Source organism: Bidens hawaiensis, unplaced genomic scaffold (assembly GCF_021521415.1).
Source record: "Bidens hawaiensis isolate Kalapana, Puna unplaced genomic scaffold, B.hawaiensis_p1.1 tig00014775_1, whole genome shotgun sequence".
Classification (NCBI taxonomy): Eukaryota; Viridiplantae; Streptophyta; class Magnoliopsida; order Asterales; family Asteraceae; genus Bidens; species Bidens hawaiensis.
The window spans coordinates 314,800-329,597 of record NW_027492302.1 but is presented as its reverse complement, the minus strand read 5'-3'; the positions used below and the strand labels follow the sequence as shown (position 1 = coordinate 329,597).

Below are 14,798 nucleotides of genomic sequence, written 5' to 3'. Positions count from 1 at the left end.
AAAAAATTTCATTTGTGGTTTTCACTTATAATTCAGTTGTCCGTCCAAAATTATGTTGAAGTCAGTGGCAAAGCTTGGACCAAAACAGGTATATTCGGACTATAACAGCTAAATTTATAGTATGTATAAAATGTTTCTGATGAAAGCAGATAAATTTACACCTACTGAGAAAAGGGAAAGAAGGGGGGGGGGGGGGGTGAGATTTCCGGGCCATAAGGAACCCTTGCCATTTGCTTGAAGTTGATAACTTGATCAATTATGCTTTACATGATTCCTTTGTTTAATACTAGTCAAGACAGGATGTTAAATATTAAATCGCTTTTATCCTAGTGTGGGAGGGAAATTCTCACTACTAGAAATATTTTTTATTTTTTGCATTTTTGGATGCTGGATCACATTGCCTAACCACTTGATCATTAACAATCTTTAAAATATATAATATTTTTCATCACAATATTATTGAGCATTATATGACTTTGCGATTACCACCTATAAATAAACAAAAGGTCTTTTGTCTTTTGGAGACGTACTAAAGTGTTTGATAAAATAAAATGTGTATAATGAGTAATCTTATTCTCATGTTGTTCTTGTTTTGGGTCTCAAATGATGTCGTTTATGGAGTTGGTCATGGTCCAATTGGTGAACAGCCATTAGCTAAAATCTCCATTCATAAAGTTGTCATTGCTCTCCATGAATCAGCTTCCATTCGTGCTAACCCTTCTCTTCTCGGGTCTGATGTAAGAAAATGTTTTCTTAATCTTTTTTTACTCATTATAATTCTAGTAAGTTTTATTGGTGGTGTTATGGATATAACTGGTACGTTATAGAACTAAGCCTAGGAATTGTAGATTAATCAGTCACATAAAAGAAGTATCAATAAATTAGTAGTAAGTTGGTAACTATGTTTATAAGTTTTTTTTGTTACAACCACGAAAAGTATCGCCTCATTAATTACATATTTTTCACTTAAATTATTTACACAACGTACATCGGGAATTGTTATATGAACTTCGTTACTCATACCAGGGTTGCTTAAAGAGCGAGCCAAGCCAGCTTTAGCTTGCGTCATGGCTCGAGGTTAAGCAAGCCAGCTGAGTTCAACTAGGTTATTCTTAGCAAGCTGAAATTTGAGTTCAAGCCTGGCGGCTAGCTCGTAAAATGCTTGGGTCTGCTTGTTTTTTCACTTTCAATTATAATACTATTTTCTTACAAAAATGCAAACATTTAAACACAGATTTCGTACGAGTCAAATGAGCTATTCAACAAGCTTAGATTAGTGTACAATCAGGGCTTCAAAGGATAGACTGGACTATATATTATTTGAGTTATAATGTATAAACAATAACATTTGGGAATATTTTAAACGAGCTACACGAACTATCTTCGGGGCACGAACTTTTGAACAATCCTAACTCGCACACACTATAATCTCTTTTGATCATTACAACCTGTGAAGTTCTGTTCTACATTTTACACTCACGACATGGAAATATAAAACAACTTTATTATAAGTTAATATATAAACGTGAATTTGATGTTTTAAGAAATTTTGTATAACAATTGATTGTTCGTTACTCTGGGGGCTCTTATGAAGGAATTATTGATATACGTCTGACGTGTTTAAGACCAATGGTGTTTTTCTTAAAAGAATTTTTCTAAGATACGGTTAGAGAGTTTTTTTTACTTTTAATCTTTCATACTAAAACAGTTAAAAGTTGAGTTATGAATTAATCAAACCAATATCAACCCCTTTGTTCAATGTTCGGTTGTATAAGTTTTATTGAACGTTCAAGCACTAACATTTAAACGAAAGGAAACACTTTTATTATTCATGTTCGTTCGTTGAATAATAAGGTCATTTTTGTTCATGGTAAACAAACATACATGAAAAAATATTTGAAATATTTTAGAACAGTCTATTATAAAGTATACATTGCGTTCGATGTCTCATATAATTGAGTACCATTATATATTATAACAAATTTTTGATTAATAGTATGTGTTAATAAGTAACCATAAACATGTAATTGGTACAATACCTCATAACTGTTGATATGCCCATGTATAGGGTGAAGATACTGAATGGATCAACGTAAATCTTGAGTACCCCGAACCGACAATCGATGACTGGGTTGGCGTTTTTTCACCCGCCAATTTCAGGTAATTAATCATATCTTACATATCAACTCCTATAATACTTCTTTAAATGCTTGCATCTTGTGAATATTTTTAAAACAAATTCTAACACATGATCATAAATGTGATAGTTCATCAGATTGTTACCCAGAAACCCGTAATCAGTCGGAGGCTCCATATATATGCACATCCCCTATAAAGGTGAGAGATACCATAAATCTTGGAGTCGGTTTTAGTTTTATGTTTGTCGGGGCACGTTAAATTAGGGTACTGAATTAAATAGAGAACCACGAGAACCATATAATACACGTATAAAAGTATTTGTTTGTTAATACTAAATAATAACATGAAACATGTTTTTGTAACAGTATAAATTTGCAAACCACTCTACTGTTGATTATGTTCATAGAGGAAAAGCAACACTGAGCTTTCAGATTATTAACCAACGTGCAGATTTCTCATTTGCGTTGTTTACAGGAGGATTCGAAAATGTGAGTTGAGTCATTATTTAGCTCCGTCACATTTGTGATTTATTCAATTACAATAGTTTTAAAACATACATTTACTTATGTTTTTGGAATCACAGCCAAAGTTGGTGGCTGTTTCAGACCCTATATCATTCGCAAACCCGAAGGTCCCTCTGTATCCTCGTCTTGCTCATGGAAAGGCTTGGGACGAGGTACATTCACTTGTGCGTTTTGTTCTATTTTGTTCTTTATATTTAAGATGTCCTATGTTATGTGGTTGTGTAGATGACAGTAACGTGGACTAGTGGCTATAACATTTATGAAGCTACACCGCTTGTTGAGTGGGGTAGGAAGGGCCATAACAAAAAGCTTTCTCCGGCTGGAACATTGACCTTCACCCGTGGTAGCATGTGTGGTATGTTGTCATCTTATAGAGACTGGTGTTTATAAGCCGGCCAAACCGCCCAAACTGAAGCAAGTTGGCCGGTTTGAGATCCATTTTTTTCATGGTCTATTAATAAGTTCTAACGGTTTGGTCTGATTTGGAACCTTGAATCGATCGTTTAACTTTTACTAGTATATGTATATATTTTTTTTCATTTATGAAATATGTAGTTATGTATATGCATTATATTCATGAATTTTCTTTATCATTGAAATTTTTTTAATTGAAAACTAATGATCATGAAAAATAAATTATACAAATTGGCTCAAATCACCAAGTGGTAAAACCGGTCGATTTGATATGTTACTTCCCAAAATTGTGGTTAGTGATTTCTTCTGGTAAAATAGGCCTCACCAGACCGCGAACAACCCTATAACATATGTTAAATTAAAATGTGGCAATAGTAAACTTACATTTTAATGGTTGTATAGGTGTGCCTGCACGTACTACTGGATGGCGTGACCCTGGTTTTATCCACACTAGTTTCTTAAAAGAACTGTGGCCCGACACCATGTACGTCTGATCTTTATACTTTCAGATCGATATTTTCATCTTCATTTGTGTATAAAAATGTTTTCAGATATGAATACCGCATGGGGCATCTTCTGAAAAATGAACAAACTATTTGGAGTAAAGTATATTCATTTAAATCATCACCGTATCCAGGTCAACACTCGTTGCAGCGTGTTATAATATTTGGAGACATGGGAAAGGTATAATCAACAAAAAATTGATAGAAAGAAAAGAAACAAATTTTATATTAAATTTTTTTTCTCATAGTTATGCTATCATCATACTAGGCCGAACGCGATGGCTCAAACGAGTATGCCAACTATCAGCCAGGATCGCTGATTACTACAGACCAATTAATCAATGACCTTAAAAACTATGATATAGTTTTCCATTTAGGAAATTTGGCATATGCAAATGGATTTCTCTCACAATGGGATCAATTCACTGCACAAATTGAGCCCATTTCATCAACAAAACCGTATATGATTGCAAGGTTCGTATATATGTATCTCTTATGAATAAAATTGTACCAATTATCAAATTATACAATTTTTAAGGGTTGTATAGTTGTATATGGGCTAGAAAATAAAGTTCTCGAAGCTTATGTAAGTCATAAAGCTCCTTATACATCAAGCATAGATGATGAACTTATATGAGAAATCTTTCATTTAGTGTAAATTTTTTTATGCATCCCACAGTGGTAACCATGAGCGTGATTTTCCCAATTCTGGATCTTTCTTTGACACTCCGGATTCAGGTGGGGAGTGTGGTGTGCCAGCCGAGACCATGTACTACGTTCCTTCAGATAACAGAGCTAAACTATGGTAAAAACATATATATATTTTTTTCGAACAAATTAGTTGTGTTTTGATTTTTGACTCAAACTTTTAGAATATTTACAGGTACTCAACGGATTATGGAATGTTTCACTTCTGTATAGCAGATTCAGAGCATGATTGGAGGGAGGGTTCGGAACAATATTCATGGATAGAGAAATGCTTAGCATCAGTTGATAGACAAAAACAGCCATGGTTGATATTTGCAGCTCACCGTGTTCTCGGTTATTCATCAAATAGGAGGTTAGCCAATGAGAGTGCATTTGAAGAGCCCATGGGTAGAGCACACTTGCAAAAATTATGGCAAAAATATAAGGTGGACATTGCATTTTATGGGCATGATCATAACTATGAAAGAACTTGCCCTATATATCAGGTACTACTTTTCCTTCTTCAATAACCGATACTTGTTAATAAATCAAGAATACATGTAACTTTTTAAAAAGAAATAATGAAACATGATATAACCTCATTAAATGCAAAATCTGGGTAATTTACTCTCAAGAATATTGACTATTTATTATTGTATATGTAGAATCAATGTGTTAACTCGGAAATATATGATTATTCTGGTATTGTGAACGGGACAATTCATGTTGTGGTGGGCGGTGGAGGGAGTCCGTTGTCGAATTACACTGAGATTAATACACATTGGAGTTTGTATAAAGATCACGATTGGGGTTTTGTGAAACTAACTGCTTTTAACCACTCATCACTTTTATTCGAGTACAAGAAGAGTATTGATGGAGAAGTTTATGATAACTTCACAATCTCAAGGGACTATAGAGATGTGTTGGCATGTGTACAAGATGGTTGTGAAGCAACCACTTTGGCAAACTAGTAAATCGAATTTTAGGGGAATAAATTTTCTACTTGTTGTAACGTACACGCTTGATTTTATGACTCAAAATATTAAACATGTGAATGTGCTATTCAACTTTACATGAGCTCAAACACAAAATCGCTTTACTTTAAAAAATGTATATATAGTTTAATTCCCTAGTTGTAAACAACTGACACTTCCGCGTTCGATGATTCACCATGAGGCTTGATCTTGATCTACCTCATGTTTGATGTGTTTTAACTGAGAGTATATGTATATTAACTTACTAACTATTGATAATTGAGAACATGTGATATTACACATAAAGAATTGTGTTTTAACCCAAAACGATATTTACTAATATCCCTATCACTTAAAGTTCTTATTTATTTATTTATTTATTTTAGCAGAGTATAATTATTATTGAACTCAATCTTTTGTTTAATCAACATAACCTACTTAAATCATAAAAGTAAACCATAATTATAAACTTGAAATTTCAAAGTTTTATAAGATAAATCAAAATATAGGATGTTTTGAAAACAAGGCGGGTCAACGAGTAAATGATAGGCTACTCGACTCATATCGGACCGTTCGTGAAATATTAAAAACCAGATGATCGTTAGGAGCGATTACCAAATCCGTTTATAGGTTATTCGAATTTGAAAATTTTAAAACTGAATTCAAATTCAAATAAATTCATAAAACCCGATTAGAATTTAGGTTATTTAAATCGGTTAGGTTCGAGATATTTGAATTCCATTCAAATTCAGAATTCGGTTCGGATAATGACATGATTCAAATAAACCGAAATTTGAAGTCTAACTGCAAAATTTATAACATTATAACCTAACACCATTTATAACCTAACACCATTTATAACATTTTTTTTAAAAAAACATGAACTTCATTAAAGTAGCAATTAGAAGTTTATTTTTGTAAGTTGATAACTCAAAAGTAGTTAGAAGTTTATTATTTTTGTAAAAAGTAGTTAGAAAGTTTATTATTTTTGTAAAAAAGTAGTTAGAAAGTTTATTTTAGTACGGAGTTTATTTTCCTGATAACGAAAGAGTCCAAAATTGACTGACTCTCCGTAATAAACTAATAATTGGCCATATATCAGAGTTCAAAGATTCTCACGTTCTCTAAAGTCCAAACTAAAGTATAATAAACAAACAACTAAATAAGATGACTTATTAATCCAAGCTAGTCAAGTTAACGTTTTGGATCACTCGCCATCAATCTCTCTTGACTTTTACGAAGTTCACTACAGGCCGGATATCTCTTCGAATCTTCCCAAATCAAATCCCATTAAATACAAACAAATAAACCATATTATATTCTTGCCTGCAATCCTGCCACAATGAAGATCCTATATACAATATTATCATTTTACATTGTTTTACTTTTAGCATCAGCCCATGTCATCAAAGATGATTACCCGATCACCGAACAACCCTTGTCGAAAATCGCTATTCACCGATCGGTTCTTGCTCTTCATGATGAGGCATCCATTAAGGCTCACCCTACTGTTCTTGGCCTCAAGGTAAAAGTTGATATATTATTATTGTTTGTGTGATTGAAAATGATAATGATTAGTTGTTAATATGATGAAGGGTAAGGATGTTGAAAGAGTGACTGTGGAGCTTAAACATCCGAAACCGTCTAATGATGATTGGATTGGAGTATTTTCTCCAGCTATATTCAAGTAAGTTTGTGTTGATTATCATGTATTTAATAACATTTTAGTTTTTAATTTTAATTAAGATTAAATTAAGATGTTATAATAATGCAGTGCATCCACTTGTTACTATGAAAGTGATGATAATAAGCAGCAGGTTCCATACATATGCTCTGCTCCAATAAAAGTGAGATTAATTCTTTCAATTGCATGTTTTATAACATTTTGAAAAATATTAAATTTATTTGAGTTTAATGTTTACTTAACTTCTTCACAGTACACATTTGCAAATTACTCGAATCCTGGATACACGAAAACAGGCAAAAGTACCTTAAGGTTTCAGATAATCAATCAACGGGCCGATTTCTCGTTTGCCTTGTTTTCTGGTGGATTGTCAAATGTATGTATCTACCATGTAATTTGAATAATGTTTTGTTTAGTTATAAACTTATAATGTGATTGATTCTTATGAGTATTGTTATGTTTTCTTATTTGCAGCCAAAATTAGTGGCGTATTCAAACTTCATTTCGTTTGCAAATCCCAAAGCACCTCTTTATCCACGCCTCGCACTAGGAAAATCTTGGAATGAAGTAAGTCTTGCAAATGCGGTTTTACATCATATTAAACTTCATCTGCGGACCCCACAAATACCCTGCTAAGTTTAATCTATTATAAATATACTTGTTTTATATTCTTATTGTTCTATGTATTTTTGATGTTAATGTAGATGACAGTAACGTGGACAAGTGGTTACAACATAAACGAGGCAACTCCAGTTGTCTTGTGGGGAGTCATTGGTGAACGACCCATGCTTTCTTTTGCGGGAACACTAACATATCATCGAAATAGCATGTGTGGTATGTTCATTTTAATAAACTATGAATTTTAGGTAGTTTTGATAAACTAGGTTATTATGATTCTTAGATTGTAAATTTGGGATTTTCTACAGATTCACCCGCAAGGACAGTTGGCTGGCGCGATCCTGGTTTTATACATACAAGTTTCTTAAAAGATTTGTGGCCGAATACCAAGTAAATATTTATATTTGTTGCTAGTTGATCATATATATTATAATTTTGATTTCAAATTGTAGGTATTTTTACAAAGTGGGACATAAACTAGTTAATGGTACATACATTTGGAGCAAGAAGAAGTATTCGTTCACATCGCCTCCTTACCCGGGACAGGAGTCGTTACAACGTGTGATTATATTTGGTGACTTAGGGAAGGTAAAGACGTAAAGTTAAATCCAAAACTTTTCATAATATAAGTACTTTAGTTAAATCTAAGTTTATATTTATAATATATGTTTCAGGCAGAACGTGACGGATCCGACGAGTACAATAACTACCAACCTGGTTCACTAAACACCACTGACCAGCTGATTAAAGACATTAACAACATAGATGCTGTATTCCACATAGGCGATATCGTTTATTCAAACGGATACATTTCACAATGGGACCAATTTACATCACAAGTCGAACCCATTGCATCGGTTGTGCCATATATGATTGCAAGGTTCGTTTAACTTTAACCTTTTATTCAAATTTTACATATGTTTCAATCATGTATCAACATTTTGTAACATATTCGTGTAGTGGTAATCATGAACGTGACGTGCCTGGAAGTGGATCTTTTTATGATGGTAATGACTCGGGTGGTGAATGCGGTGTCCCAGCCGAGACCACATTTTATGTCCCTGCTGAAAATAGAGCAAAATTTTGGTAACAAAAGTCCAATATTTGAATATCTATCCTATTATCCAATGATTCAATATAATGAGATCGTTTTGATTGTTTTTGCAGGTATTCGGTTGATTATGGAATGTTTCGTTTTTGTGTAGCGGACACCGAACATGATTGGAGGGAAGGAAGTGAACAATACAAGTTTATTGAGAAATGTCTTGCATCATTGGACCGGAAAAACCAACCGTGGCTTATATTTGCAGCTCATCGTGTGCTTGGTTACTCTTCGGATTTTTATTATGCACTCACAGGCTCGTTTGCTGAGCCGCTAGGACGAGAGAATTTGCAGAAGCTGTGGCAGAAATATAAAGTGGACATTGCGATTTATGGTCATGTTCATAACTATGAAAGATCTTGCCCGGTTTATGAGGTACAATACTTAATCTTGTGGACTCCACCAATACCTTTAAGGGGATCAAATGCAGATAATCAATGGAAGCTGGATTCAAACCCGAGGCCTCTAACAGAGGGTCTCAAGTGTTTGGATTTGCATTCCGGAATTGGTTATTTGATTATTCAGTATTTATTTAGATTACAATTTTTGATTTTTTGTGGTGTTGGTTAGGAAAAATGTATGAGCTCTGAAAAGTTTCATTATTCTGGACCGGTGAATGGGACAATACATATTGTAGTAGGTGGGGGCGGGGCTCATTTGTCGAATTTTAGTGACATTAATACCACGTGGAGTCTTCACAAGGATTATGATTTTGGGTTTGTGAAAATGACTGCTTTTAATAAATCGTCACTCTTGTTTGAATACAAGAAGAGCAGCGATGGGAAGGTGTATGATTCATTCACCGTCTCAAGAGACTACAGAGATGTGTTGGCGTGTGTACATGATGGGTGTGAACCTACTATTGAGGGATCCTAAATGTTGGTAAAATGTTTCAATGTGTTTTTATTGTGTAATGTCTTGTCCATAGACCAATGCTAAAATAATGAGAAAATGTTATGTTTCCTTTTCTTTAACTTAGTATCTTTTTAAATCTTTTGTGTTTAGACTTGTATATTTGTCTATATGCTTGTATGGTGAAAATCCACACATTTGGCATTGCCATGGATATGATGTTGATGTATTGTGAAAATCACTTAAACCTAGCATCAATCACTTTATAACGTGCCCAAAACTTTTGTTTAACAAGTTAAAATCTGAGATGCTTTTATTACATATGGGTTGTGGTTTCTTATACCCTCTCTTAGGAATCATACACAATAGGTTGGATATTATTTCAGCAAATAATATATATTTTCTAAAATAAAATGATTTAACAAGTTTTAATGCTTTTACACACCAAGAATGGAACATTGAGTAACTTTGATGCATTGGTTCATTTGACCCGTAATTTTCCGAATCTATTTATTCAGACTTTTTTTTACTAACGATCAGTGGCGTAAATCGACATATTTGTAAAAAGATAGACTAAAATTGTCAGCCAAATAAAGAAAAGCTGGTGTGCATCTTAAATGAGAGTTCATCTCCATCAATGGAACTTTCAGTTTGAGTCTCTTTTCTTCTTTCATGAAATTACAATTTAGCTCGATTGGAAAGAGCTTCAAACTGATGTAGAATTGGGCCATTCCAGCACTAGTTGGGCAGTAAAGGCTTTTGTCTTTAGAAGTGAAGACCAATGCTAAAAACCTGACATGAAAGTTGATTTTGTCTTCAACTAGATGGGTGTGTAGCCGTTCAAAATTGGGCCTTGGGTAACGATCGTTCCTTCAAACACAAGTCAACCAGCTCTCCCCTTCCCTCCAAGTCTCTAATATGTCAAATGTTTAAAGACCGCGTTTACTCAATTATGATAAATCGTTTGGGTTCACTTGTTATTCAATATCTTATATGAGAAAGCCTTAACAATTAGAGATATTCGTGCAACAGAAATGTTTGCACTACCCGTTTACCCCTGATTGGGAGTATGGCCCTTATAATTAGTCCACTAATTCGTAATATGGCCCTCTACTAATGACATGCGCAGGCCTTCCAAGTACGACGTCGTGACATAATAATATAGTTTTCAGTTGTGTTTGCAATACATACAGGATCACTATCCCTTAGATCCGAAGACCATTGAAAGAAAGCACCTTACTAATATAAACTAGACGATACAAACACCCACCAAATCAGAATAATGCAATTGAACTTGAACTGATGGTTACAGGATTTCTTGAAGCACACTTTTATGGTAAAAGAAAGGATGGAACTTGGCATATGTTTATTATTTATCAGCAATTAGATTAGCAATCCAGAATTCCAGATCTTTGGTCAAATTATTATATGTGTGAGCACACATAAACACGCAAGGGGTTTCTTTTTATGCCTTCCGGCCTAAAAAATATACCATCTACACATAAACACACAGAGATCTGATCATTGGTTGATGTTGAATAGCCAGAGTTGAGCCACAGTGGAGATCGGATAGCTTGCCATTATTGAAACTAGATCTACAGCTGGTAAGGGTTTGATTTTACTTGTAATAATATAATAATAATACAAACAGTTTAAACGCGCTACTGCCACGTAGACACAACTAAAAATGTGGCATAGCGTATAAACATTTAAGAATCAAACCTTCAACCAACCATTTCCACCTCGTTCCTCTCTTGCTCACTTTGTGTTCCCATAGATGCAAACAAATGCTCTATCCGTAGAGGAGAATGACGAACCATATATTGGAATACAATCTGCATATAAATTAAGTTTCACTTTAGGTGTAGAAATGTTCAAATGCCGGCTTCAACTCTCAATCACTTCTAAATGAACCCTTTTTAAAAAAAACAAATAACAAATTACCTTGGAGTAACTATCAGCAAAAGCGCGTGCACGATGGACCTTTCCTATGTAGTGTAAATCAGCCTTCTCCAGTTTCCCATTTACAAATGTTAATCCACCATCATTAACAGCAAATCGTATAAGGTTTCCCGATTGCAGTCCTGTCTGAAAACCAGCAAACATCTTTTGTCATCTTGTAAAAAACAAACATTTGACAATAGTTAACCAGAATTGTCAAAACTGAATGGTTTTTGTAAAACTTAAAGCCAAACATTTTTGTTGTAAAACTGAAAGATAATAAAGGCAACTTAGCTTTTTTGGTTCATATTATTTTCCCATAGCTTCTAGCTTATGGGTCATCGTCCTTTTTAATAAATGAACTGATGCTTCATAAATAATAACACAAACCTCTTGTATGAAAGCTGCATTCAAGCATCCAAGTACGACGGGCGGATCATCAGATGTAACCAGTTGCCCATTATCTTGTAGCTCCAAAACCACCTTTTCATGATAAACAGAAAAATAAGTCTTGAAAAATTGTAGCATTATGCAGATCTCAGAAGTATGTAGATAAATGGTGGCATGATCATCTGTATGTGATCTTGACAGTGTTCTTATTCTAAATATCACATAGCAATTTACTAATTGCCAAAGGTTTAATCCATAGGGAATAATGCAAAGCATGTGTTACCTGTTGTTGATTTGGAACTTGTCCTTTGTTATCTGTATCAATAACATACTGACTACAACTCTCATCCTTCCACACAAGCACCAATGGTGTGTTTCCTGTTTGATAATGTGCATGCCTAAATAAAAAAAATCACATTGAAACATTAATATATACAAGAACATACTTTTAAAAACAAATATATCCATTAAGAAGCTTACTTGTTATAAAACAGTAGTCCATCTTTCACATAAGGTACCGCGCCTGTATAAGCTGTTTGAAGGCCCTCATGATCACAGGCGTAAACAGGAATGAGGCTAAATCTATATCTATGATAAGTAGAGGGAGCCTCACAAGCTCCTGACTCAACAAGCTTGCTGTTCATCCAGAAGAATCTGAACTCAGCAGTGCATTCATAGAATGAGATTCCTGCCCAGCATACCATGTCTATCACATAGTACGTTTGATCCAACTGCAATCATAAGAAACGCATAAACACAATCGCAACAAAAAGCACAAATTCCGATTTACATCATTATACCTCGTGAAATATGCAGTCGAGTATACAATATGATTGACCAGATCTGGAACTATCTTTGGTTTTGGCGCCATTAGGTAGAGCAGAGGGAAAACGATGTAATAGAGAACCGTTTCGTAGCCTGCTTACAGTTGTCCCATTTGATGAAACAACGAAACACCGCTTTCCAGAAGGCCTTGCAAATACATACCTGCAGGTTTAATTCATTAAAAGAAAGAGTAACCAAAATTTCCCCCCTATTAAAATTGAAAATTTGTATGTCTAGCAGCCCTAATATTGACAGGTACGTAATATTATAATGCGCATGAAATCATCAATAATTAGAATGAATAATAAAATACAAAGGTCTCCTATATATATATGAAAACTGAAAAGTAATAGCATATTAACAACCATCATACAGCTGCTACAACAGAAATGTAACTACAACCATAACTGCAGAAGTCGCTAGGCATTGCCAGGTCACTCGACGGGGGAGTTGCGAGTACTCGGACTAGATGGGGACTCAGACATGGTAAATTATAATAAAATGAATTTTTGGAAAATATATACATGTCAAATATCATTAGTTTATTAATACTTATAACAAAATTACGTGAACATCCATATAAATCAAAAGGATGCATGTTTCAATACTGAAGCAATCCAAAAACTGATATTCATTCCTTAATATTAATATTATAGCCATAGTAATAATTTAATTCTCGTCTTCCAAGGTATCTCCGTAAAAAACAACGAAATCAGACTTGTCCGAGTTTGACCGATTCCAAATAATATTAGCTGAGTTGAATAAACTCGCCTCGGCACCCTACCATATATCGAGTACTCAACCGCCCAAATCAACTTTTACAACACTGGCTACAACTGTAAGTCTATAACTACAGTATGTGCCCTAATACCTAATTATCTAAATGATCTTCTTCTATAATAACCAAAGCCAGCAATTTCTTATTAACCAAACAATTGAGCCCTAATTATCTAAACTGCGTTCTTCTATAACAATTCAACAATATCTTGCCCTAATCATTATTAATCATACCAGTCTTCACTGAGGCGATCAGGAACATCGATCATCCACTCGGGAAGCATAAGCTGACTAGCGAACCACCGCCGAGCTTCAGAGCCTTTGAGTTTAGCGGCTTGGCGGATGTCAATTTCGTTAATATCTCCGGCATCGGTTTCAGTTTCAGTTTCAGTATCTGGTTCTTCGACTATAGGTTCGGGAAGTGATTGAGGTTCGGAGTTAGGGAAGGAGAGGATGGAGGATGCCAGACGTCTGGCTTGGAGCTGAGCTTCGGTCCGGTGCTGAGCCTGCCGTTGTAGAGATAGCTCACGGCGTTTTTGTTGGTCGGAGATTGCCGGACGTTTGAACGGACGACGTATGTCATGAGGCGCCATTGATACCGGTTCACCTGGGCACGTGTAAATGAATAATAATCAAAAGTCGCAATAACAAGGTAGCAAAAGATTTTGGTTGGCAGTAATGGGAGATTGTGGAAGATGAGGGCTGCTCAAATTTGAATTGGGCTGACGAGTGAAGTGGCTAATGTAAGAGGCCTGGCAAAAAAAATGTAAATGGGCCTAGTCTATTTTCTTAAATAGTGCACAAATCGAGTTTTTCAAATACGCGGTTTTGAGTATGCAACCGGGTCCTGTAAAATTGGGTATTGACAATACCCGGTCATATATAGAATCGGATATTTAAATACCCTATTTTCGAGTATTGAAAAAAACCCTATTTTGGATTTTTTGGGGTAATTTTTGGTAATTTTCGGGCATTGATTCGATTTTTTAAAGAGTTGCACTTTTTAGAGATATTTTTCGGGTATAGATCGGGCATTTGAAAAGGCTGCTTTCAAGTATTGGAAAACCTAGTTCCAAGTATGAAACCGGTTCTGGTTTTCAGGTATTACCGGGTACAAATCTGGTCCGGATCGGATACGGGTTTTGGTATTGAAATGCATACCCTATCCGTACCCTATAGGAAGAGTCGGGTACGGATTCGGGTATTGAAAATCAGAAAAAATGGGCCTAGGAAAAAACCATGTTCGGGTTTTTTGTGCACCTCCATGTAAGAGGCCTGGCAAAAAAAAATGGGCCTAGTCGAATTCTTAAATTATTGCACATATGGACTGAAGCCACTAGACCACTATTTAGGGTTTGTTTGGCAAAA

The 14,798-nt window shown here is 34.8% G+C and overlaps 3 protein-coding genes across 3 annotated transcripts; 2 read left to right on the top strand and 1 right to left on the bottom strand.

Moving 5' to 3' along the window:
- Positions 1–560: 560 nt before the first annotated feature.
- On the top strand, positions 561–5,415 carry LOC143547685 (putative inactive purple acid phosphatase 27). Its single transcript, XM_077039048.1, has 12 exons — positions 561–737; positions 2,069–2,160; positions 2,268–2,337; positions 2,505–2,627; positions 2,723–2,815; positions 2,889–3,018; positions 3,480–3,561; positions 3,629–3,761; positions 3,849–4,054; positions 4,260–4,385; positions 4,464–4,773; positions 4,933–5,415. Exons 1-12 carry the CDS (start codon positions 561–563, stop codon positions 5,236–5,238), a joined length of 1,848 nt encoding a protein of 615 aa, XP_076895163.1. The 3' UTR covers positions 5,239–5,415.
- Positions 5,416–6,558: 1,143 nt separating this feature from the next.
- Positions 6,559–9,559, top strand: LOC143547677 (putative inactive purple acid phosphatase 1). Its single transcript, XM_077039044.1, has 12 exons — positions 6,559–6,766; positions 6,837–6,928; positions 7,016–7,088; positions 7,179–7,301; positions 7,400–7,492; positions 7,630–7,759; positions 7,852–7,933; positions 7,996–8,131; positions 8,218–8,423; positions 8,504–8,629; positions 8,711–9,020; positions 9,216–9,559. Exons 1-12 carry the CDS (start codon positions 6,584–6,586, stop codon positions 9,519–9,521), a joined length of 1,860 nt encoding a protein of 619 aa, XP_076895159.1. The 5' UTR covers positions 6,559–6,583; the 3' UTR covers positions 9,522–9,559.
- A 1,462-nt stretch (positions 9,560–11,021) lies between these two features.
- On the bottom strand, positions 11,022–14,057 carry LOC143547676 (uncharacterized). Its single transcript, XM_077039043.1, has 7 exons — positions 13,665–14,057; positions 12,629–12,815; positions 12,309–12,559; positions 12,112–12,226; positions 11,829–11,921; positions 11,442–11,585; positions 11,022–11,332 (listed from the first exon to the last, which is right to left on the bottom strand). Exons 1-7 carry the CDS (start codon positions 14,021–14,023, stop codon positions 11,222–11,224), a joined length of 1,260 nt encoding a protein of 419 aa, XP_076895158.1. The 5' UTR covers positions 14,024–14,057; the 3' UTR covers positions 11,022–11,221.
- Positions 14,058–14,798: the final 741 nt, after the last annotated feature.